General features: G+C 38.8%; 1 protein-coding gene across 3 annotated transcripts; it reads right to left on the reverse strand.

Moving 5' to 3' along the window:
• Window positions 1–584: 584 nt before the first annotated feature.
• Window positions 585–25,400, reverse strand: LOC146470127 (paired amphipathic helix protein Sin3a-like). Of its 3 annotated transcripts, none has more exons than XM_085122203.1 (33): window positions 25,250–25,400; window positions 22,020–22,261; window positions 21,716–21,779; window positions 21,433–21,498; window positions 19,856–19,962; window positions 19,377–19,572; window positions 18,642–18,752; window positions 18,361–18,414; window positions 18,094–18,216; window positions 17,285–17,317; window positions 17,048–17,149; window positions 16,484–16,565; window positions 16,305–16,399; window positions 15,176–15,262; window positions 14,376–14,494; window positions 13,572–13,693; window positions 12,853–13,045; window positions 12,001–12,022; window positions 11,827–11,897; window positions 11,505–11,591; window positions 11,254–11,334; window positions 11,056–11,143; window positions 10,533–10,628; window positions 9,823–10,027; window positions 8,702–8,742; window positions 8,258–8,320; window positions 7,579–7,762; window positions 6,860–6,966; window positions 6,303–6,485; window positions 5,647–5,825; window positions 5,122–5,235; window positions 4,424–4,574; window positions 585–3,840 (listed from the first exon to the last, which is right to left on the reverse strand). In XM_085122203.1, the coding sequence occupies exons 2-33, from the start codon at window positions 22,208–22,210 to the stop codon at window positions 3,559–3,561; spliced, it is 3,699 nt and encodes a 1,232-aa protein (XP_084978329.1). In that variant the 5' UTR covers window positions 22,211–22,261; window positions 25,250–25,400; the 3' UTR covers window positions 585–3,558. The 3 variants fall into 3 exon arrangements, with proteins under 3 accessions (XP_084978329.1, XP_084978327.1, XP_084978328.1); XM_085122201.1 differs by having other exon boundaries at window positions 9,775–10,027; XM_085122202.1 differs by having other exon boundaries at window positions 9,775–10,027; window positions 15,176–15,259; window positions 25,250–25,394.
• Between the last annotated feature and the right edge of the window lie 223 nt (window positions 25,401–25,623).

Genomic DNA, 25,623 nt, shown 5'->3' on the forward strand with positions numbered 1-25,623 from the left:
TCTGAGCGTGTAGGTAGATTAAAACGAAATATTTAATTTCGGGTTAATTAAGTGCAGATAGATGGATGTGAGTTGTTCGTTTGGTGTGAAAAATATTCTATACATGCATCCTGTGAGCGTTTCCCCTCTGACAATTCCCAGTTTCTACTCTTGCCAATCCGATAATCGTAGAAAGGGGACTCGACACAACCACCACTCCCCCGGGGAGGGTACTCCCTATAATGGACTATACGGGGAAGCTCCGCCTGAGAGGGGTACCTTTTTTTCAGGCTAGAATTATATAAGGGTGGGGATTCACGTGCTGAAAAGGGCCTTTCAAAATACATGGAACCTGACCAACCGAAAATAGATGCAGTCTTTCTACTATAGGTGTGTGAAAGGGGTACCATTTTCTGTGCAAGGTCTACGAGAGGTTTATACTTTCTGTCAAAAATGATAAATAATAGGGGGTAAGGGTTTGGACCTCGGGCGGAGCCTCAGCACGAAGACCACGAGTAATCTTCGTAAGGGTGATTAGACAGCTGACGACTTCGTTGGCCAGTTTCATTAAGAATGGGGAGAAAAACCACAAAACGAAACAAACCCGAGCTAAGGAGTGTCTTTAATTGTCACAGAATTACCACGACTCGCAAGACAGTATTTGAGGACATTGTTTTTATTCGATATGATAAATATCTGTAAAAGTAGGTCAGGATCACAGAATAAATGACACTGACCTCAACACTGGATTCACATCACATACAAGTCTAACATCGGTATTAGAGACTGCAGTTCATTGTGCGTATAAATCTGTAGTCATAACCATCAGATTGGAAAATCGAACTTCACAAAATCAGACATCGTTACAATGCTTTTAGCATAAGCTACAACCCGATTACTATCTGTACTGTACACTATTTTACTAGCCTAAATGTTGTGCGAAAGAGCTATATTTAAAGTAGCAGTTGTACCGATTAAGAACATGCCATAAAACGACACGAACCAACATAGCGTTGAGATGAATTGTGCGATTACAAAAAAACTACCTTAGCGCAGTTTTCATCGAGTGTCGTAAAACCACACCAAAAGTAATCACTCCAGCCAATCAGAACAGACGTTAAAAGTGCGATTAACCAATTAGAACTCGAAGCAAATATGTGCACCAATTTGAAACGCGGGAAAACTTGTGCGAGACGTCACCATTGGTTTTGTTTCTCATTGGTTAAGAAAGTGGCACAAGTTTTGCTAACCAATCACAGCGCACAGGAAAGGAAACCAAGGCAAACGCGAATTACTTACGACACTCAATCGAGAACCGATCTACACAGCAAGGCGGACATTTTCTCCAGCCAGAATACACAGTCTGTCGACAGGAACCTTTACCAATAAATTCTAGATTTTAAACCCGCGTTGGCAAATACAAGTTGGCGCATGTGAATTCTCATCAACTTTTCAACAATTCATTTGTGTTCGCAAACTCGCATTTGTCAATCGCCTGCTCCTTACTCTTTAAAAGGCAGAGAGTTACCACAGAAATAATTCGCAATAACTCCAAAAAGACACCATGTAGTTAGGGAGATTTGCAATGAGATAACACGCGCTTGCAAACTTCAATAAATTCAGTAAGATCAAGAAACCAACAGCTCCACATTCGCATCCACTGTACGCAGCAGAAAAATAAAATTCATAATGTTCCTGCTAAATACCTACTAGAATTCTCACAAGGATGAGTGCCCGTTCAGAGTAAATAGCACAAATAAAATACGTACAACTTGACAACTATGCGCTTTATGGGAAACACGACAAGTGCATAAAGGCTGGAAAAAACACGACCCTTAAGAAATATTGTGCAACCTGGAAAGTTTCTCTTTTCCACGGGAAAAGCAAGGCAAATGTGGGAATGATCGCAGGTTGTGATACAGTAACGTCAATCTACGTTTGCAGGAGTCCAAGATCTTCAGTCAATAATTTAGATAAGCGATTAAAGGATGGAATTGACTCTACCTCTTGTACAGTAAACTGTCAAATTTGTTCTTTTTTGAGGAGGAAAACCTTATTTTTGAAGGTCATTTATGCTGAGACACCAGTTCCCTAAAACAAAAAGTGGGAAAGAAAGCCAACAATCTCTTTCGCAGTCGTTCCTTGGGTCGTCACGAAAAACACACCTGACAATCCAAACAACAATTAGTCCGCTGTAAAGTTGGGACTGACAAGGTAAATAACCCGGTAAAGGACTTTAAAACGCTCACGGTATAAGCAACAGCCATTCGTCTGGGGAAAAAAAAAAATCCAAAGACAGCAAACTCAAAATGTCATTCTCTTTTTCAACCTCAGTCGCGGCCGTTTCATTTACTTTTGATTTCAAAAGTTGTAATACTTCCCTGCCGAGAGAGTTTAAAAGTTTGTTTAGAAACACAAGCCGCGACCCAATTAACGGATGTAAAGGACAGTATGGAACTTATGGAAGCATACGTATTTCTTTTTGGCTTTTTGGTAGGAGACGTGAAGAGAAAGCATGATTAAGAAAATTACAGACCACTCCCATGAAATTCACGGACGATTTAAGGCTGAAATCAGGTTCTTTTAATAATTTGATGCTCACCTTGAGCGGACCCAGAATTGATTTAACTTATGTCTACCGAGTTGTATGCTACCATGCAGTAATTTTTAGTATCAAAGGATTATTCTACGTGTATGTCATATTTACAAACTAACAGATGAAGAGGATAACAAGACAGAGGGGTGAGAATACAGTGGAAAACCACTGAGGGGCCAGATAAATTGGTCATTAGTATTACAAGGATATTTGTTGCATGAGCCTTGTTCAAGCCAAATAGCCTATTAAGCCCTAATACTGTCAACATGCAACCCCCTCCCCCCTCACTCTTCTCCGTCTATTTCTTACGGTAGAAGATGGGAGAATTTGTCAGATATTAGAGAGATTAAGGATCGCGTTTACGACAAACGTGAGATTCCCGTTAACGTCTTCTTGAAAAAATGCAGAATAATTCTAGTCTTAACTCTAACATGAAACTACTCAATTTCACGGAACAACTGAAAACAGCGAGGGGGGAATGTGGGATAAACATGGTAATGTAGTTACTTCTGCCGTTTGCCGTAAACGTAATTCTAATTCTCTATTTTATCACTGGTGATCATTTGCTGTATTCTCATGACCGGTATGCTTGACTAAGTAAGGATATTGTAAAGAGATATTAGATGTTGATCACCATTGGGACTTAAAGGGATGAGAGGGTGGTGGAGTTCCACTGTACCATGAAGCTGTGACAATACTCGGCTAGTGGCAGGTTCCGATGATCACCAAATAAAAGAAAAATCGTGATTCACAATTAAAACTGGGGACAGTTCACTTAAAATCAGGTACATCCCTTGTCATACTATTACCATTGCTGTGAAGTTAAATAGGGGCAGGCCAGATGTACCTGAGGTCTGAAGGTTACGACACAGATTAGGGATGTCACGCTATTTCTGTCACGTTTCCCATCTGTCAGGCCATCCTTTATCCGTTCTACGCTAATTTACCTATGTAACAATGCTAAGAACTGTACAGTGACATTTCTATGAAGTGGCATTCTGTTCGTCTTCCTCGCTTTCCTTTGGTTCGACCTCTTGTTGTTTGCCGCTCTTCTCCTTCTCCCATTTCACGGAGTATTTGTTGTGCTGGATGACAGCGTTCGTGACAGCCTCACAGGTGGTGGTGCAAGGGTGGAGCCCGTCCACTCGTCCCAGCAGCCAGTCACGACATCCACTCTCCTGATCGCTTGTCACGTTACTCTTCACCCAGTCACTCAACCATGATTGGAATCTGGTGTGAAGGCGGTTAGCCACCACAGGATGGCACTGTCAACAAACAGCAAAAACATGATTATGAACTTTCCTAAAGCGAGATCACAGGTAATCACGCCCAGGCGTTTCCGTGGGATCTCTCGCTTCCCCGCTTCCTCGCAGTTTTCGGCCTCGTCCCTACTTTCACGCGGTCAAACACTTGCTACGCGGGCTAGGGATATGACTGGCACGGGAGATTTAACGACTGCCAATGCCAAGGGTGGGGAAGAAAAGTCAAAACTATTCCCCTATATCCTACCTAACAAAAGAAAAGGAGAGTTGCGCTGTTGTCGTTTTCCTTTCCACTTGAATTTACATGATGAAACCAACGAGAGTTAAATCTCTTGAAACTAGGCTTCCATCGGATCTGAACTCTACCTTAGCCACTCTTGACTGATTGTGGATACAGAATTCAATGAAACTCCCTTTTCATTCCTCGCATCCAAAAAGTGACGCGCTCTTCTACCAACCCGTGAAAAGGTAATTATCAGATCACTCGAAAAACAGTTGAAGCCAGTTACTTCTTTTGTTATCCCAGAAAAATCTATAATCAAGCACCATTCACATATTTTTTTTTTAGGTACAAGCTAGCACTGACCTCTTTGGCTCTTTTCAAAGCCTGCCGCCTGTACAAGTAATCCTCGCTGCCTTTCACAAAGCGAATCTTATACGAGTTCAAGCTCAGCTTGCATTCCATCGAGTTCTCTACCTCCATGTCTTCAACCTCGTCATTTTCCTCCTCTTTCTCGCTGCAATCACAGTACAAGATCATTGGGGCACCTTTCTTGGAATTATCACAACAAAAAAGCTGATAAATTTTTTTTACTAAAATGGGAGAAAAAACAAACGTAATTTCCCACGCTTAGGATCGGATGCTTTTTTCGGTTTCGAGTTCTGATTGGTTCATCTTGTTCTTCGCGTTTGTTGGGACTGGCGAGATAAGTTCACTTCGCTCGGTTTTACAACACCGACACTGCACATTCCTGTCCTGGTTACCTTAGGTAGGGAAACGAGGGCCTGTCAAACGACGTCTTGCTTGAACGTCACAACAATTTGCCCTTCCATAAAGGTAAGTGAAAAAAAAAAAAACCCAAACAAACAAAAAAAAAAACAACAACAACAACAACAATCAGCAACAAAAACAACACTTCTAGACCGGAAAAAAGAAGCGAAGGATTTTGAGAAAGTAGTTAAGCAACAACTTTCTATCCTTCTCCTTTACCAAGACCATCACAACCAATAAAAGCAATTCACAGATGTGTACCAATGTTGTTTCTGATGTCACAAGCCTCTAACCTGTTATTCCCCTCGCTTTCAGCCTCGTCAGTTGACGAGCCATTGTCATTTGTCGTCGATTCCTTCTCGTTGTTTGGGGTGGCGGCTTTCACTCGCGAGTTGGAACGTACAGTTCTACAAACAAACACCATAGCGCAGTGCAAGTCAGCAACATCTTATATCTTTTCACAAATTCAGTCTTGGAGGAGTTGAATATTGGTAACTAGAAATGCGACAGCAGGTGGCTTTTCCGGCTCTTGTTCAACAGCAGGAAAAGAGCGGGTGAAAAAAGGGCCGCAAAGGGCGTCTACTTGCGCAGGCTAAAACTACCAGGAAAAATACAAGTACAAGTTCAAGAGACGTCCTGAGTTTCTTAACTTATGATTCTCTTGAGAAGGAACCCTAGCTGATTGTGATGGAAACCTAGCAAGCCTACTTGCTGCAGGGCGTGAAGCACAACTCCCAACTCTATAAACAAGGTTTCTGATGTCAGTCTAAACAAAATCATTTCGAGTGTAGAACATACTTAAAGTGAGATGTTTATACCTCGGTAAGAAGATAGGTTTGTTCTGTAAATGATCCTTGACTTCTGTTGACACCTCTTCACTGCCCACAAACTTTTCCACATATTCATTCCATTTTTCAACTTCCACTGGATCCTCCGAGTGAGTGTCCTCTGTATCGAGAAGCTCCAAACTCAGCCGGCAGATGTTCTTGTCCTTGTGCTGTTGAAAAATAGGTTCACTAAGGTCAGCTTTCGTCACGCGTGATCCGCAAACTTTCAAGAACGATTTACAACAATCATTTTGTACAAACACCACGCTACGTGGGATTCCAACTCGAACCTTCAGTCCTGAATAACAACATAGCGCGTAAACTACCGCTATCCACTGAACTTGCATTTCCCAAATAAGACAGAAGATATACAAAGCGAGTAGTACCAGCACGAGGGTGCACGCAGGCGACCAAAAAATAACGCAATTCGGTGATAAAGAAACCTTAAATTTACTGTCTACCACTTTCGGAAGGCTAAAACCTAGGAAAAAGGTGTTCACACGGTGTTCTAAAGGGATCAATATGCTCAGAGTGAAAAGAGCATCTGATATTAAAACAGTAAACGAAAACAGTATTTCACAACAACCTTGTGAAAGAGACGCCAAAGCAATCGTAATTCAAGCAAGCAAAAATACCACAACACTTACAATGACTACTTTATAACAATTCTCATCTGCCAGCAAGGATTCAGCTCTCTTCTGATAAGCTGCTTCTGATGCAGCGCGCGTGTGCTGAGTGGCCGAGCTTCCTCCAGTGGCCAGGTTACCCTGCTCCTGTTGGTACAGTTCAGTCACTTGACCACATGTCTCGTCTGTTACGATAGTGTGCAGCTAAGGTAAAGAAACGCATGTCAGAAACTACATGAAGGTTCCAAGCAAGACAGAGTAGTTCATAGCATAACTACAATCCTCTATAATTTTTGATGGGAAGGTTTGACAACAAGCCCCCTGTAACCCTTATTACTTACGTATGTTTACGCCTTCGTTTGTTCTCCCCCACCCCCACCCCCCTGTTCAATGTTGGATCCCCCACGAACAATAATGTGTTAAGATTCACAGTTAAAACTCAACATTGAAACAGGGGGAGTGGGGAGTTTTTTTGGCGACGATTGTAGATACTATTCGGGGCTTGGTGATAATTCGATTTTCCCATCCCTTTACTAAACTTTTTTAGTACTTTTAAAGGAAAAACATTGACAACTTACTTGTCTAACAATGTTCTGAACCAACTTGTCCATAGTAAAGGCGATGTAAGCATGTACACCAAACATCTCTCGACAGGTATCCTCAAAGTTTGTGGAATCCATATTACCTGCAGTCAGTGGAAATCAACCATAAATCATCTGTGTTTATACAGTTGAACACTGCTTTTGTCATCTTTAAGTCTAAGTTGAATGATAGTTTGTAGGCTGGTAAATGCCTCAAAGGCCACATGTTTGACCATCAGCAACAAAGAACTTTCATTTGAATACCCTGGGTGACAGAAGGCATTTTTCTAGTGATACCCACATGCAAGTAGTGAAGCTGTGAATCCACAATGGCCTATGGAGCTAGGGCATCATTTGAATGAATGTCACAATATTGAACATGACCGAAAGTTGCAATCACATTAGAGGATTCAATGTTCGTTTTTGGGATTGAAAATATTATTTTGACAGTTGTAATGCTGAATGGTCAATATGCTCATATCTAAATGCCATGGACTATGCAAACAAAAGGCGTCTGCTTCCGCAGGCTAGAACAACCGAGAAAACACAAAACAACTGGGTGAAGAAGACATGTGACATACAGAGCAAGAGGTCTCCAAAAGAGTCAGTAGGATGCCAAAAGATGCTAACAGATGATTGACATTAGAAGTCGAAGGGTACCAAATCCTAGCACCGTTAGGGGGGAAAACTGGGTGAAAGCAAAAGGAATCTCTTACCATCTAGTAAGTTTCTAATCATGTCTAAAAAAGCAGGGTAGTATTCCTCCAGGTCTATCTCACTCGGTGCCTTGAGTCTCAGTGCAATGGCTGTAGCTTGCTTCCTTTGCTGCTTGTCAGAAGCTTCACCTTCAGCTATCATTACCGACTGCTGGTACATCTTCAACAGCCGCTCACAGAGCATCTGAACAGAAACAACATTTTTGTTATTAAATAACAACACCAACAGATATGCTGAACAGAGAGATGCTTTTTACAAAGGCACAATGGGATAGTATTCATTTCTTCTCATTTATTTGAAATGGTATCACTACTACGTGTATATAAATGAAGCACATGTCTAAGTTCTTTTTAGCCTGTGTACCAGTCATTTCCTTCCCAAGCATTCGTGGGAAGTGAACAACAGCTTTCAGGAAGGAGTTATTGTTCAATTTATTTGAAATGGTATCACTAAAGCATGTGAATAAATGAAGAACACCTGTAAAAGGTTATGTACAGCTGTAGATAAGCTCAAAATTCTATTAAAATTGGTCATACAAATCCTCACATCTGCATCATTTTAGAAAACTCAAATAGCAACATGACTGAAAGCAAACATAGCTTTGTTAATCGGGAGGTTTAGTAAACCAACAGTGATGGAAAAAGTTAGCAATGGGTGGCAAAGTAGAAGACCACTTACCTGATGAAGTCTAAAGAGTAAATACCAGTTGTTGTTTACAAATATTAAGTTGTAAGCATCATCCTGTAAGATAAAGACAAAGTTATGCAAATAAGCAGATGAATGACACTCTTGTGAACAGGCAGAGCTATCTTACACGTACAAGTAAGTAATAATTTTAATGGTACAGTGCTTTATTGGAGAGTGGAGACCCTCTTTGTTGTCCTCCGGTCCAGACTCTCCACCGTCAGTTGAAGTCCTCTACCTGTTGTCCTTCAGTCCAGCCTATCTAATCTCCACTAAAGTACTATACCATTAAGAGTAACTTATTAACTCAACAAGTGTTCACCAAATGTCACTGAGAGACCTGTGCTTCCACACACTGCTGCCTGTCAAAGAGGGTCCATGCAACTAAAGTCAGTGTAAGTTTGTTTACGCTATAAAAATTGTGCAGAATGGTCTTACCGCTTCGGCCTCTGGTAACCCATTAGTCAGTTCAGGTTTTCCTGAAAAGAGAGAGAAAAATTAAAAATGATAACAATAAAATGACACATCATCCACAGGTGCTTTCCATACAGGTTCTCCTAACCCAGATCAAACTAATTTTTTTTTTTTTTTTTGAGAAAAAAACTAAAGAACCCAGAGCTGGAGATAACCATCAGCAGATTCAATTCCCATGATGCAGAGTACAAGGATTAAATCTGGGATACATACATGGGAGACAAGCAATCTAAGCACTGTGCTCAAGCTTCAAGCCAGTAAAACTATCTGCATAGACCACATTAACTCAAACAAATGCCCACAGCATATATTATATACACTTAGCTGCTTTGAGGGGATGTTAATTCAAAAATAAATCACCAAAGGGCAAGCAAGGCAGACATTTTTATATTCTTTAGTTTACCTATAGAATGGTCAGAATAAACATTCTTTCCCTATAAACCTACAAGGCACTGATTTAATTCTTGGCTTCTCATCAATTTGAATGAATTGCAAATGGTGTTTACAATGTAAATTAGGGAGTGTTTACGTGATACCGGCATAACTTTCATTCCGGTGTGAGTTCACTCCAGTTCCCTTGTGTGGCTCTGTATTTGTTTACATGATACCAGCACAAAACCACACATTGGAGAGAGTCATAGTGGTGCGAGTTCATCACAGTAACTATACCAGAGTGGGATTTTCATTCCAGTACGAAAACTCCTTCCGACGTCATGTAAATAAGGTACGGCCTGGTCGCTCCAACATGAAATCACTCTCCTGGGAGTCTGGAACGGGTAGCACATGTGCAGTCTTTGACATCCAATCCAATATGGCATCACAATCATGATGGTCGACATGAAGTGTCCCTTCATGTAAACACGATATGTAATCACATTGTCATACCGGTATCAAACTCCCACCGGTGCGAGTCTTCACACGTAAACACCCCCTTAGAGTGGTGATTGCAGTGCTAAATGAATAGAAGTCGCCCTCAAATTTTACAAAGAACAGAATTTGCACTAAATGCACTGCCATTCTTGTTCTTTGGCACTCACCAAGGCCATTAAGTTCCTTTACAGAATCTTCATCATCACTCAATTCACCTCTGGGAGCAAAGAACAGGTCAGGCAAGAAGCAGTGTAGAAGCACTTTAATCCTGGCTTTGTCCTCCTTGTGGATACTCGTCTGTCTCTTCATGTGATGAACAATCAGTCCAGCAGCGTCATCCAGAATAGACTTGTCCTGATAGCTGTAGATCAGGTGAGGACCTGTAGCATCCCCATTGCCTTCTGCAGCCTGTTCTTGTCTCTAATGATCAATCAATCAATCAATCAATCAATCAATCAATCAATCAATCAATCAATCAATCAATCAATCAATCAATCAATCAGTCTGTCAGTCAGTCAGTCAATCAGTTAGCCAATCAATCAGTCAGTTAGTCAGTCAGTCAGTCAACCAACCAATCAGTCAGTCAGTCAGTCAGTCTGTCAGTTGCTCATCAGATAGTCAGTCAGTCGGTTGTTCAACTATCCTTTCTTATGAGGATAAAACTCAAAAGACCCACAGATAAAACTGTAATATTTAGAAATGCTAGTTTTTATGGAAAAAGGAATACTGGAAACTGATGAAAAAACATTCACAGGGGAAAGATGAACTCAAACTACAGATCACCACAAAGGATGGACAACAAGGAAAGAGCCCTAAATTGTAAGATTCCCAAGTCATTGCTTTTGGGGTCTATGGGATTTTTGAGGTTCCTATTACCCCCATTACCTGACTCAAGACTATTTTTACCATCTGCAAAACCACTCACCTCATCATAAATAGTCTCAATTTCATTCATCAGGCTTTTTGATCTCATGGACTTCAAGTCATTTTGTTTAAAAGTGATACCTTGATGATCCAAGGACTGCAATGGAAAGACCAAAACTCACAATCAAGTTGAAGTTCAAGTTGTTGATGATTTGAAAAGGTGGTGCAAGGTAATTCCAAACAAAGGAAGGACTTAGAGAAGGCACGATTTGTTCAAGGAGTGTTCAACATAAAAAGAAAATGGCTAGATTAATTGGAAGACGCTAAAAAAAAAAATTTTCAAAATGGAAAGAAAAAATAAGAGGCCTCAATGGGAGATGAACCAATCATCTTCACCGAGCTTCTGGAATACATGTGACAAAAGTGCTGAACTCTACCTGGATGAGTAATGATTATCATAATGGTTTAATGATAATGCTCCTTTAAGATAACAGCTGCTTGTTAGTTGAGGTTATCACAAGGAAACTACCCTTGTTACAGTGTTATCCTTGATACATCAACAACAATTTAATCATTATTTTTACCTTGAGATAATATTTTTCATTTTGATCTCGCCATATTTTATTAAATTGCCTTTGTGATTCTCTCCACTCCTCTTCTTTGGTCTTTAACCTTCAGAAGGAAAAAAGACAAGTTACATGTAGATCATGCAAGATTGGAGACGTTGATACTGTAGACAACATGAAGCAAAACATAAAATGCTTTTTATCTCTGCGGCTCACCTCTTTAATACTAGTGGCACAGCCACTGCAGGGGTTTTCTTTAAACCATCGACTATATCAGGTGCTTTGTCTCCATATATCCTACCATGAGAAAGGAAACAATGATAAGGGTGCATGTAAGAAAGCATTATATGCATGCTTTTCACTAACCAAGATTACATCAGACACAGTCCTTGTTTTATGAAGCTTATTCTTACTAAGTTCTGTCGCACAATACAACTGTAGATTCCACCATATGTACGTATAAATACCTCTGGATAGCTTTTCTGTGGATGAATTCTGATGTTCCTCCTATGCAGCTGTCAAGTCGGAATTTTGCTTGCTCTTCAGCTGGCATTCTGAGAACATTAACACAAACAGACAAAACTTAACAAGATCATCTCTCAGGCTTAAGGAGTTTAATAAATATTAAAAGAGGGAATTACCAACAAAAGATGAAAACAGGGGTTAGCTAAACAAGGTTATTGACCTAACAAGCAGTTTGAGATAAAGGAGAACTGCCAAGTCTTGTATGTTCATGGACCAAGACAAAGTCAGTTTACCAGGTGAAGAAAGGCTAACACAGTATCATACCTTTGAAGCTTTTTCTGTATAGCTTCTAAAACGCGAATAGTGGAAAGGTTGGATTCCAACACAACATCCAACTGAAAAGCAGTAACAAAATTTATATTACTATCAATGGTTCTACTCAATGCAAGGCCAACAGAACCTTTCAAATCCATAACACACAGTCAACTCAAGACAAACCTCAAATCTTTCATCCTCACATCTGAAAATAAAGGAATATATAATTTGTTACCACAGAAAATTTATGGATCAGACAATTAATTAACAAATAAACAAATTTAATAATAATTATTCACGTTCAATTTAAAGCTAAGCATTTCCAACACTCTTAGGGAGGTGAGTTGTGATGGAGTTAGACCACAAGTCCAATTATTATGTTGTCAAAACAGAGCAACGAGCAGTGGAGTATTCCTGGACACTAAAACTGAATCTGGATTAACTAGTTCCAAGTCATGAGCTCAAACTACTGAAGTTCAAGTAAAGCAGTTTTCTTTTCCCTTTATAACAAGCTCAACTCAAGAATTTAAGTTATCCATTAAAAATACTTTTCACAATCTGAAACACTGTCAAGTGAACAAAGTACAGATGTACTTTTGTAAATTTACCATAATTTGTAAAGAATACTCATTTCTGAAAGGCTAGCCTGTGCCTGTTTTCATGAATGTGGTCAGGGGGTAGAACTTTGCTTGGAATATCTTATTTAGTGTCATCTGAAACAGCGGCTCCTTCCATTTCTGAGAGCCATACTTTCACTGAAAATACAAACTTTTTTGGCGAATCACTTACTTACACGACTGACCACCTTGTAAACAACTGAACCCAGTTGTTCAAAGCCTGATTAAGCTTATCCTGGGTTTAAGTGAACTTTAATTTCTGATCAACAGCATTTTTTCCAAAACATTTCTGCCTCTAAAAACATGTTTAACAAGAGAGCTGAAAACATTGGTTAACTTTTAATCATGGATAAGTGTCAATTGGACTTTGAACAACTTGGCCCTGTGCATTTCATAGAGCATAAAATTTATTGAGTACCTAAATATGTACTCTTCATATTGAGTTTTCCTTGTTCCAGGAAAAGGTGTGTCTTCTGACCAGGAAGGAAAAGACACCCATGTGTCATTGAGGACTTCTCTGCACAGCGCTGTACGTCCACTGCACTTGGGCTGTGTGTAGCTTTTAGGAAGTGCTCTATAACTTGTACCATATCTCTTGCATGAAGAATAGTCTGTAAACAATATACACGAGAGGCTTTAGAGGAAAACAATCTACATCATTCTAGTTATCTTCTTGATTAAGTGCCCTTACTCAATTAAAGGGGCAGCGTCACCTATTTTTAGTGTCACTTTGAATAGCCAAAAAACATATTTGTATCGATAAAAAAGGTTGAAATAATTATTCAGTATTGTTAACAATAACCCTACTAGTGCACAGAAACTAGTATCATTCATCTTTGGCTTCGGGTGGCTAGGATGGAAATGGATTGCAACTTGAAAACATTGGCCAATTTTTTCAACTTCCTTTTGAGTATTTTGGAAAAATTGCTAAAAACTGATTATAGTTTAGTCTTCCTCAAAGAAATCATTTCATATTTTCCTCCTGGTGCTCGAAGAGTAATCCTGGAGTAATTTCATGTTGGAGAACAGGTTGGCTTAGTCAATTAATTGAGCATACAGCATAATCTCCGTAACAGTGCCCCTTTAATTGAGCAGCTGCCTTCTAATAAAATCTTATAGTGAATGATTTCTTCATACCAATCTCAAGGTGGTGCAACTCTCCGGATGTTCTCTCTTTGAAGCTAGCCACACTCTCCATAGGAGATGAGTCCTTGTAGCCAAGAAATTCCCTGAACCACTGGAACAGCTCAGGATATTTACTGCGTAAGAAAGACACCTCATTTTAATGTGAGCAACATAATTTCCTCATCTTCACTTCAGTACAACTAAATGCCCCAAGTCACTGCTATGAATCTGTCCAATGCCAGTGTTAGACATGTACTTGCATATGTTATATTTTAGATACCACCTTAGATTTACTGCATGACATAAAAAGAGATGATCAGTGAGGGGGATAGGGTGGGAGGGGGCTACCAGGACAAACAGCAGATTCGTGTTCATTTTCAATTAAAAAAGGTAGAGGAGAGAAATTATCAAATTACAACGGCTCACTGGCATGCATGGTAAATTTTTAACACAAATATGATAGTTAAAACGAAGAAGAAGAAGGAGGGAGCAAGGATGGCGCAGTGGTGAGAGCACTCGCCTCCTACCAGTGTGGCCAATGTGTTGACACCATGTGTGGGTTGAGTCTGTCGTTGGGTCTTGTCCTTGCCCAGAGAGGTTTTTTTCTCCTAGTACCCCGGTTTTCCCTTCTCTTCAAAAGCCAACATTTCCAAATTCCAATTCAATCTGGACTATCATCAAGCACTTCACCATGAGCCTCAGGCTCGGGAGATTGCACAAGCACTCCCTGTGTTATTGACATTAAATAAAGCAGGAGACAAGATTCTTTACCAAAGAACACTAACGATCAAGGATCAAGGCTATTCATTTGCTTACCCTAGGAAGTTAGCTGCCAGTTGCACAAGTTCGGCTCTGGATACTACTTCTTGGTTGAATAAGACCAGACAGCGAAGAAAATTATTATAAAGTTCAGCATTCTTGAGAGCTTTTCTCACCTGTACACATGTAATGAAGAACAAACAGACTGCACTCAGAATTAGTTACCAAACAAAAATAAATAGATAAATACAAATCATTTTCTCTTTTTCTCTCGCTGATTTTTTTTAAACTGGGTCTTTCCCTCAAAAGTTATTTATTCTTCAATGCCAAACAACTCGCTCAAAAGTCTCCTTGGTGAGTTTGCAAATTACACTGAGTAAACTACAGATAATTGTGTTACAAGCTTAGGGGGTATTTACATATAAAAAGTATTTCATAATGGTATGACTTGCGATTCCATACCCTGTTTCCATGAATCGTTTGAATACATACAAAAAAGAAATATGGCGTCCTGCGTGACCAGGCTGGTGGCTACAGCGGGTCGGATGAATATTGTGCTGTGCAAGCTTGTAACAATAAGAACTTGGTTCGCTAAACTCTAGAGTAGACCACTTTCATACCAGACTAAGTGCATAGTCATACCACGTTTAAGTGACACTGGGACAAGTTCTTGTATCAGATCATAAATTTCCATCTAGCATGGGGACTGGCATGAACTCGTACTGGTACAGCATTTTGAACAGGTGTCTGGTAAACAAATACAGAGCGACAAGAGCAAACCATCATGAACTCATGCCAGAATAAAAGCCGCACCAGTATCATGTAAAAACCCCCTTAAAGAAACATCTCTTTCGTACCTTTTCAAAGAATGCAAATTCTGAGAAGGTGCCATGTTTTTGTGCTTCTGCTAAAGACACATCCTTGATTGCACTTCGTGCCTTCTTCTATGCAAAGACAAAAAACAGTGAAACAAAGATGGGAAAGGGACAAAATGCATGTTCATTTTTTCCCCTGTAGATGCCTGAGGTACCTAAGCATTTCCCTCAATCATAATCTTCTAACTGGAATATGATATTATGTAATGATATAACATAAATGGTCTCAACTCAATTCCAGTGTTTCCTTAAAAATCACAATTCATACAAATTAGATATAGATATCTCTATTATCATTCAATGTATTGACACACTGTCCACATATAGTCATGATACACCCATTATTTTGCAAAAATTAATATCCAATTACAGTGGAACCTCGATTTAGTAGTGTCAAGGAAACAGCAAAACTGATTCATCATATCAAGGGTTTTGTTGTATCAAGGTTCTGTTCCGTACATTTTAAAAGGCCAGGCTGGAGAACATCATTAATTTGTCATACTGAGGACTTTGTTATATGGAGGTTCACTTAATCGAGGTTCCACTGTATGTGTGTTGGGGAGAATGCAACAAATAAAGACCATCACCAGCTTGTCTGCAATAAACTGTGCTTTGTTATAAATATGTTGTATAATAAAATAAACAATCATCCTGCTCAGTCTCGCAGAATATCCCCTGATTTTAATCAGCTCAGCTTATGGCCTCTGCCCAAGTATCAGGCAATATTCTATTCACATTTGCAGGATAATGGTTAAATACTGGAACTTCCCAGTCCCTATAATGTAACTACCTAAAACAGCAGTAAAACTTTGGCTGAAAAACTTTTAAAACAAACAATAAATACCAGAAACAACGCATATGGATCTGGGAACAAATAATAGTCACAAGTGTGTACTTCATGAAATGCTATTTGAATTATGTATCATCTAAAATAAAAATATTTTTGCTTTCTGCTATTTTGCCAATTGCCACACTTTATACACTGTATAATACAGATTTTAGTATTGTACTTTAGAAATCTAAATCCACTTTGCATAGCCTCTTATACACCAGGAACACTGTAATTATCAAATGTAAAGGAACATTTTTCTTCACAAGGTGTGATTCCTACCTTGGCCTGAGGATGTGTAGGAGATGATGAAACACTGTTTGAATTTCTTCTCATCGGGTGCTGGTCGGATCGGATACGTTTTGAATTCAAACTCACTACAAAGAAGAACAACACAATAAGAACTACTCTACTATCTGATTCACCAAAGTCATGATTATTTAAAGTTGTCAGCTAGCTACCTGCAGGCTTCTTTGCAGGAGGTGCATATTCCTTCATAGATGATGATAAATGAGACTGTAGTCTACTTGAATGCAATAAGCCCTGGAAAGAAAAAAAGAAAGAAAGCAATGAGTGCACAACAGAACACTTTTGAAGCCTGCAGTGACAGTGATCAGTGCTGCCGGCTCCGCTACTAACACTAGAGTGATTTGTGATTTTCATTAGAATCTGTCTCCAGTGCATGCTAGCTGTTTTGATGAATAGAGTGGTTGTTTGCCATACTTTTGAGGAAGATGGATTCCATAAGCTAAGATCAGACCCCAATTATTGATTACATTTACAGTCCAACTAATATTAATTCAACAAAGACAACTCAGCCTCTAAGGGTAGAAACAAACAAAATGGATAGAAATTCATCTAATATTACAACCAATAAAGACGGCCTTTCAAACATGCTACTTTCCACACAAATCAGCTATCTATCAGCTATGACAATTTGAATTCATCTCGACATGTTTCTCGGATGTGTGTGCGTGTGTATGTCATAAGTCAAAACACACCCGTAACCAAACAATGACACAAACCCCAGGCATTGTCGCAGCGCCATTAGCATCAGGAAGAAACTGGCTGAACTCCTGAAGTAAATCCTCTTGATTCTGGAACAGCTTTGCAACTTGTTGATAAACCTGTAACGGAAATGGAAAACAAGGTTAATGCAAGTGACAACAAAACGGCTGCATTGCAAAACAAAAGTATCAAAACCTTACACCATAACTTCCTTATACAGTTTGGAGTGTAAAACAAAAATGAACATTGCATACCTCATTAGCGAGTTTAGCTTCTCTCATGTAAATCTAATTGTGAAAAAAAGAAATGCAATAACATTTAAATGAGACTTTCCCATACAAAATCCTTACAACAAATGTTCACTCAATGTAAGTGAAACCATCCCTCGCCCCTTGATATTTGAATTGAAACGATCTCTGTTTCCTGGGAGGAATTTGACTAGTATGGCCCACAAAGCTCAGAAGTATCCTTTCAGTGCGTAATAGTGCATGGTGTTATTTAAGTATCATATGAAAAAGTTTAAAACACCAGTGTTTAAACAATGCACTCCTTTGCATGACTTTCCATGACCTTTCTCAAACAACCTTTCAAAGTTTTCCATAAACTGAAGTTGGCTTGTTGTATTTTTTTTAAATTTGTGTGTTTGTTTCTTGTTGTTTTTGTCTTGCATCCTTATTCACAAGACAAACCAACCAACAAACAAAACAAACTACCAAATTTAATTGGTATAATTGATGCCATTTTCTTCAAGTTTCGATTAACCAAATTTACTTTCCAATACTTTCATAACTGGGAAAATAAAATTCATAAATAACCTTAACAAACCCATCAAGATTGAATGGGAAAAATGACATTTTGTGATACCATGCCCGGTAGAAATTTCAACTCTATAATTTTTTTTTAACAAAGACAACTTGCCCAAAAATTTTCAAAAACATCAAATACCAGTCAGGGCAGAAGATGATCAAGCTTAGAAATGCCCGATAAATATTCAGACATCTTACATGAACAATCACAGCTACATGTACAACTTATACTGCTGTTTATTAGGAGGATTGTTCACCTCCTGTTCAGAGAGTGGAGTTCCCTGCATGGCAGCCTCCTTGATATTCTTCTGTTCCTTTTGATATGTATGAAGAATTTCCAGAAAAGCCTTGTAGATGTCAGGCTGTCCTTGGAATCGGTTCTATAATAAAGACAAAATTCTCAATCACCAAAACATACAACTTACTATTTCAGAAAGATACAAGTTATTTTGACTGATGCATATAAATTTAGTCAAATACTTTACAGCTGGAAAGTTAAAATACAAAAAAGACCAGTCTTTCACCTTGATTTTGTTGACATAATTTATGGCATGGTTAAACTCCACTGGTTGCTGACCCTGAGAATAAACAAAAAGAGTATGTAACTTCCAGTTGACTCTCAAAAGCAATATTGTTTAACCTGTTGTAAACAAAATACAGACTTCCAAAGTGAGAATTCAAAAGTTAGACTTCATGTATACTACATATGCTTTAAGGTTCTCCTTTAGATTGAAGGATAAGATCTCACAAAGCCCTTGAAGAGTAAAGGAATAGTCCTGGTCTGAATCAAAACTGCTAGGTGTACCTGTCCTTGCTGGGCAGTTGGAGACTGAAGAGGTTGTTGTTGCTGTTGTTGCTTCTGCTGAGGTTGCTGCTGCTGCTGCGGCTGTGCCTGCTGGCCACTGGACTGATGGATCTGAAATTCAATTCAGCACATGGCATTAAATCATTGGATCACTAGTGGCATTCCAGTAAATAAATCCACTTAGATTCTCATGCAGACACAAAGTAAACAAAGTGAGCTCCTGAAAAATTACGGTTACGTGGCATCAAAGAAGGACGAGGCCGCATTAAATACCACTGAAGCTCTACAATTAGTTCCTTATCCACATAACTCTTAATCAAGCTGTTAAGGCAAGAAATGATGAAGCAAATAAAACAAACAAGTCAGAAGCAGATGTCTTAAGTCAGCGTTTTCTTGACTCTGACAATAGCCCAATTTACATGTGTGTTCTTTCAGTCCTTTGAATGGAAAAGAAGATGGAGTTGACCTTCTGCCGACACAAACATTCCTTTTATTTTCATATGTAAATGATGATAACCAAAACCTTTTTAAATAAGAATGTGATTAACATGTGAAAGACAGGAAGTTTGTATCAAAACAGGGTCACCCCTATCCTCACTTCCAGTCAAAGGCCAGGACACTGAACACACAACAGTAACACTGACTACTCAAGTAAGGAAATGAAAACTGCTCACACAAGTGTCCAGAAGCCAAAAATAAACTTTTACCCAAAGATATATAAAGGTTTTCACCCACCTGATGTTGATTTGGTTGTATGATAGTAGTAATCTGTGACTGTCCATTTGGTGCTGTGACTGAGACAGTTCCTGGATCACTAGCATGTACCTCAATCTTGTATCCAGGTGGAAGGAATGTGTTGAAGCCTACAATGAGTTCTGGGTGTCCCTTGAATAGTGATGAGACTCTACTGATGACTCCAGGGGTGTCAATACTGGAGAATAGCAAAAATGCTACAACATTAGACCAATGCTACAAAACATACACAAGTTTCTGCAGACCAATCACACGCTGATTCCCTCTCTCAAGTGCAATTCTATTCACCAAAGAAATGACACAGAATGACTAGCAGAATGCACAAGAGTAGCTTCATGACTTCATTTTCTGTACTTCAAAGCAGCTTCTTTAACAAAGGGCAAAATTCTGTTTGGTTTTATTTATCAGGCAACCCTCAGGCTATAGGAGGAATACATTGGTATTAAAATGCCACATCATACCTTTGCGATTTAAACTCTTTCATGATATCCAAAAAATCATTGTACACTTGAGGCTGATTTCCAAACTGAAGCTTGACTTGGTCCAAATATGACAGAGCATCCTCAACCTTGATGAATTAAACGACACTCAATTTAATAATCTAGTAAAGCACAGGAGCATCATGTTGCATCTTAAGTAAAGTACAGGTGAATGATATGTATAATCTAATTAAGTCAAACACAAGATACAGGTAGTCCACACAATTTCAGCTTGACCCAGTTTCTATAGCAAGTATGAACTAATACTACTCCCCTGACCCCGACCATGACCCCCTGGGATGCTAGTCCACTACAGGGTTACCCTGACTAGGTTGTTTATTGATACCCATTTAACCCCCAAGAGTGCCAATTGGCACATAATTCCATAACTCTTTCAATATTTGACAGATTTCTATGAATTTTTGACACACAGATGATCTTGTGAAGATCTACTCATTAAAAGGATAAAATCTTAACCCCCTCCCATATGTGATATGTTGACCACCCCCATAACTTTTCAACTTTTTTCCCCTAGAAGTTTTGGGTCTTAGTACATCTCTCACATTAATGAACGTGTTGAGAACTGCAAAATGAGCTATAGTTTAGAGGTATACCTAATATACACTAGGATTGGGACGTTTTTGAACTTTAAAATTTTTACGTTTTAAGGCCATTTATCTCAAAGCCATAACTTTTCTCATTCATAATTATATCAGTTATAAACTACATTCATGAGTAGCTTTAAAATGGTATATCATACATGCACATTGAGTCTGTAGTCTTGGATCTGGAGAAAATGTCGTTTTGCCTTGGGGGTTAAAGGGTTAAATGACTAGGTGGGCACAGGGTGGCCACTCATTGGGATAACAGGGCATAGTTGTTTGAAAGCTGATTAACTTTAATCCATGATTAAAAGTTAACGGAGGCTTTCATTTCACTAGCTCAAAATATTTTTAAATGCTAGTTTTAAGCAAATGGTAAAGAAAAGTCAGAGTAAAAACTGAGGGATAAAAATCTTTTTAAAAAATCTTTATTGATTAGCAGTTAAAATGGAATCGAAGTTCATGTCAACCCAGGATTAACTTAATCGGGCTTTTAACAACTGGGCCCAGACTGGAAGTAATGAAACTTGTAGGTGATGTACCAGGTCACCCACTGCTTGTAAACATGCTGAAACATGTCTTACCCTAATAGGGAACTAAAGCAACGATAATGACAGTACCCAAAACGATAGGTTTAATCAGCAAAAACTATGGCCCTGCATGTGCCTTTTTTAATTTTGATACATTTCTTTGCTGTCCTCTATAAACAGCAACATGATATGACCAAATTCAAGGTTTTGTGGAGAACGTGAGCACACAGTGATGAATTTTTCATTCTCCTTCTTAACATGAACGCCTCGCCTACCAGTTTCCTGGGTAGTTCACTGTTTTTGTACAAGTTGGATGAGATGAAAAATCACAAAGTAGCACAAATAGAATGAAGTTATATTTTCAAGTGACCTTTTTGCTGGTGTTGCTGTTATCCCTGCTTAAGTTCCCTGATAACATTGGTTTTACCTTTAACCGTTGAAACTGTTGTTGCTGTCCCTGGGCTTGAGCTTGTGCATGAACCTGAGCCTGGCCCTGAGAAAAAATAAATTGAACAAACTTGTTTTGTAGGTTGTTGAACAAACGCACAATAATCTGGATTGTAGTAAGAAAGAGTCAATCAATGTTTACTACAAACTTATGCACTAAACTTCTAATGTATATTATGAGGACAGCAATTAGTTATTCAATCAAAATAAATTGAAAACCTCACAAATTTAAAGTACAGTGTGAATTATAACATGAAGCTTACCTGGTGATGTGCTGAGGCAGGAGTCTGTACATGAGGGTGTGACTGGGGCGTTTGGGATTGAACTCTGAAGATAAAAACACAAAGAGTAAACTTAGGGTGTGTTTCTTTGGGAAAATCCAAATCTGGATTTTTGAATCCTAAAATGGATTTTGCGTTTCTTTACTGACATTAATGATCCAAGATCACTCGGATCATGGTGTATCAAAGGAACCAACAAATACTTACCCAGAATGGATTTGTTAGTTCCTTTGATGCACCAAATACACACTAAAAAAAGGTAACACTGAACCTTTAAGAAACTTACTGAAAGCCTGGAGCCCCTGCCATTTGCGCAGCTGCAGGAAACTGCGCCAAACCACTCAATCCATCCTGCTGGAGCTGTTCATAGTTGGTTGTCATGCCAACAGGGGCTGGGGCAAGAACTGGGGGAGGGCGGAAACTCTGCCTGTTTTGACCATAAACACCGTCGTGGTCTTCAGGACGGACCCTCTTCATGTCTTGCGACGCAGCCTCATTCAAACAGTCTTTTGTGGCTCAAGCCTTTGCCTGTTGTTGAAGACAAGTAATACTGTAGTTAGTAATATATATAGAGAGTAAAGGAGAAATGGGCTTCCTTGCCCAAGGCAAACTCAACACAATGCACATGGCTTGTTGGCTCAGAATGGACAGTTATCCAATATTTTCCAAAACCCTTCAGCTGCAGTTTAATGTCAGCTGGTTTCAAAATTTTGAAGAAGGTGCTAGAGACAGAGCTAACCAATTTTAAAAGTATCTCACCTTTTAAATAAATAAAAAAAAACCCTGACTATGCTACTGGCAGCAACTACCATCTAAAACGAAATATATTTTGTTGGTCAACTAGTTGAGCTTAAAAAATATATGTATACTTTAGACCCAAAGCAACTCCATAACGAAATCACTCCTTGGTGGACTCAAATTGAGGAAAAGAATGTTTTCTAATAAATCATTTTTTCACCATATGCACAAATTAAGCTTATAGCTTGGCACACACTAACAGATATGTTGCAGGGACGATCTGCCTAATATTTATGTCCTGTTTCATGAAAAACTCTTGTCACAGGGACAAATTTTGTATCCACAACAAGTTGCATGAAATTCGGCATGTTTGAATTTGTGTGTCGTGAAGCAAGGACAAAACAACCCATATTTTCAATGTTGCATCATGTGCACTGCTCTTGCAAACTGTCTCCGTTATAAAATAGAAGTAAACCAATAAAAATGTGTTATTCATTATCCCATGAGCCTTCAGTATCTAGTCTCCCGTACAGTGCACATGAGAAGGAATGGCCCTGTAACATGTGCCCTAGAATGTGCTGAGCTTAAGAAAGAGATCAAACTTTTCTAGGATAAGACATAACCACAGAAAGCCTAAAGCGTAAACAATTCACTGTGTATATGAAAGCTGAATTCATAAAAACTTTTGAAATACTTCTTGTGTGAAACAAAACAGTGCTCTGTGACATTGGATAGAGTCGGCGACCTTTATTTTTACTATAGGTGAGAATTATGCTTCAACCTTGCTGAAAGATTTAGAGTAAACAAAGTATATGTTTCATTCCCTATGCACCTTCAGTTAAAATTATCTTCTTAATACAACACTGAGATGTTCACATTGTCTCAATTCAGTTTTGATAATAAAAATATTGTTCTGTCTCACTGATCAGCATCTGTTTTATACACACAAGGCCTGTACCAGTGAAATTAGCTATACTAAAAGATGCAATATTATAATTCAGACATACAAGTAATATCAACGGGTAATTTGCGTGGTAAAAAAGGTTTTCCATGATGATAAGTGATAATTGCACAATCAACATTACATTTATTAACCTTGATTTTAACCTTCTCAAAAGTACTTAGAATTGAAAAAAATCTTGAAACAAATATGTATCACTTGCTAGTTGCTTTATCATTAAGTGCAACAACAAACTACAAGATGGTCCTACACATCACAGTACACATGCAAAGAAAGATACAACTAAAACAAATTTCAGCCTTCGTAAAAAAAAAGAAATGCGAACCATCCCGGCCCTACGTTTGGTAACTGGCAAGATGACAATTTCAGATGATCTTTCATACACAGTGAACCATGACAATAAAATATGACCACAGTCTGGATACTTCAATAGACTGTATTCAAGAAAATATCAAACTGACAAATTGTCCAGTAAGGCAAGCTATTTGGCAGAAAAGGTATCAGAATTCAAGAAACCTAGATCAATGTAAATTGCATCTCGTTGTGTCACGATATGATGAAACAAACTAAAGATGTTTATGTCACACAAAAGCACAATTATTGCTTTACTGTTCACTAAACACAGTGAGCAACGGGAAAAATAAAACGCCAAGTCAAGGCAGATCACAGCGAAGATTATAGCTAAACTCAAACATTAAGATTGCTGTGACGAAGTGAAAATTTCGGCAAGCAGTTGAATCGAACGTGATGAAATTTCCATGTCAGTGGCGTACAATAGGGATGTGCTTTATATTTACGTTCTATAAAAACAAAAGCATACAAGGAGCTTTCTCGTGGACTAATTTCTTAAACCTTTTAGAGCAGCGTCTTTGTTTTAAAGGAAAAAACAGCACGAATAATTGGCTTGCAGATTTTCAAGTCAGTTCACGGAATCTTCATTGTAAACATTCATTATTACGCAGGATGATGATACAAAGAAACACTTTTACGATGAAGATACGACTACCAATAGTAATTTCGTGATAAGGAGTGGAATAGTGAATTCAATATACAGTCGAGCAATACTACGAAGATTGCACACAAGCACATTCTTCAAAACAGTGGAAATAGTCGTTGACACGACACGACTGGTTCTGTCGTTCTACACCCACACAGAATTTCAACTTCCGACTTTAGCAAAGCGAGACAGGATATCACAAGACAAGTAATATACCATTAGAAATACAAAAAAACAAGAAATTATGCATTGCTCGTTGGCTAGAGATAGCAGAGCAAGCTTTTTATTGCAAAACTAGAGTACTATGGACGATTACGTCGGCGCGAAAACACAAATCCACTATTTATTGCCGACAGGAAATGGAATTCCGAGCTTCAAGAAGATCAGCGCACTTGCAAGTTTTTACGTCCTGACGAATGCCTTAAAAACAATAAGCCGCCACAATCGAAGCAAACAGAAAACTGAGAGGTAGAACTACGAGAAATTCAATTACGTACAGCGGTTTGAATATAACCAAAAGGAATCGAAATTCTTTTCCATCCATGTAATAAACATACAGCACACTCCCACAAGTTCAACTCGTAAACATTGATGTTTGTGGCCTTATCCGAGACGTTAATTTATCTCCTTAGAGCCTCGATTAAGAATATGTGCTCTCGTTCTGTTTAGAATAAAGCAAAAACTACAAAAAAGTCCCTTGCAGCCTCTTATCATCCAAGAACTGTCATGCACAGATACAATAACAGAGACCCGAGTGCAAAACGACAGTGTCATGGAAAAATAAACCAGTATATCAATGGAATAAAGAGGTCAGACTTACAATAAATAAGTTCCCTTGTCCAGTTGAAGGTATCTTCACTTCCTGACCAAAGGATGGTGGAAAATTTTAAGGATTATGCAGAAAACTCAATAGTAAACGTTCCCTTGACTTTCTTTTCGCGCAAGCGAACAGTCCGCGACCGGTTGACGTCACACACTCCACGAAAGAAGCCAATCAGATGATTTTATTTTTGATTCAAAATATTCCCGCCGATGTAACACGTGACATTTTTTAGGGCCGCCCCCTTTTGGCCTTTTTTGGCACTTCCGGTTAGTTTATCAGGGGCTTGTCTTCTTGAAGGTCCCTGAGTTTATCACCAGGCCGCAAAGAAAATGGTGTTGGTCATCAGAGAATTAACTTTTCTTGAGTGTGAA

Source organism: Pavona decussata, unplaced genomic scaffold, assembly GCF_977016875.1.
Source record: "Pavona decussata unplaced genomic scaffold, jaPavDecu1.1 SCAFFOLD_114, whole genome shotgun sequence".
In the NCBI taxonomy this organism is placed as follows: Eukaryota; Metazoa; Cnidaria; class Anthozoa; order Scleractinia; family Agariciidae; genus Pavona; species Pavona decussata.

What these genes read in the sequence shown, in the direction of transcription:
- LOC146470127 (XM_085122201.1), bottom strand. Translation starts at nt 22,210, where the DNA reads ATGAAGAGGGTCCGTCCTGAAGACCACGACGGTGTTTATGGTCAAAAC. An exon ending in TCCTGCAAAGAAGCCTGCAG is followed by an intron (nt 16,400 to 16,483) that starts GTAGCTAGCTGA and finishes TCTTCTTTGTAG; the next exon opens with TGAGTTTGAATTCAAAACGT. An exon ending in ATACAGAAAAAGCTTCAAAG is followed by an intron (nt 11,592 to 11,826) that starts GTATGATACTGT and finishes TAATGTTCTCAG; the next exon opens with AATGCCAGCTGAAGAGCAAG.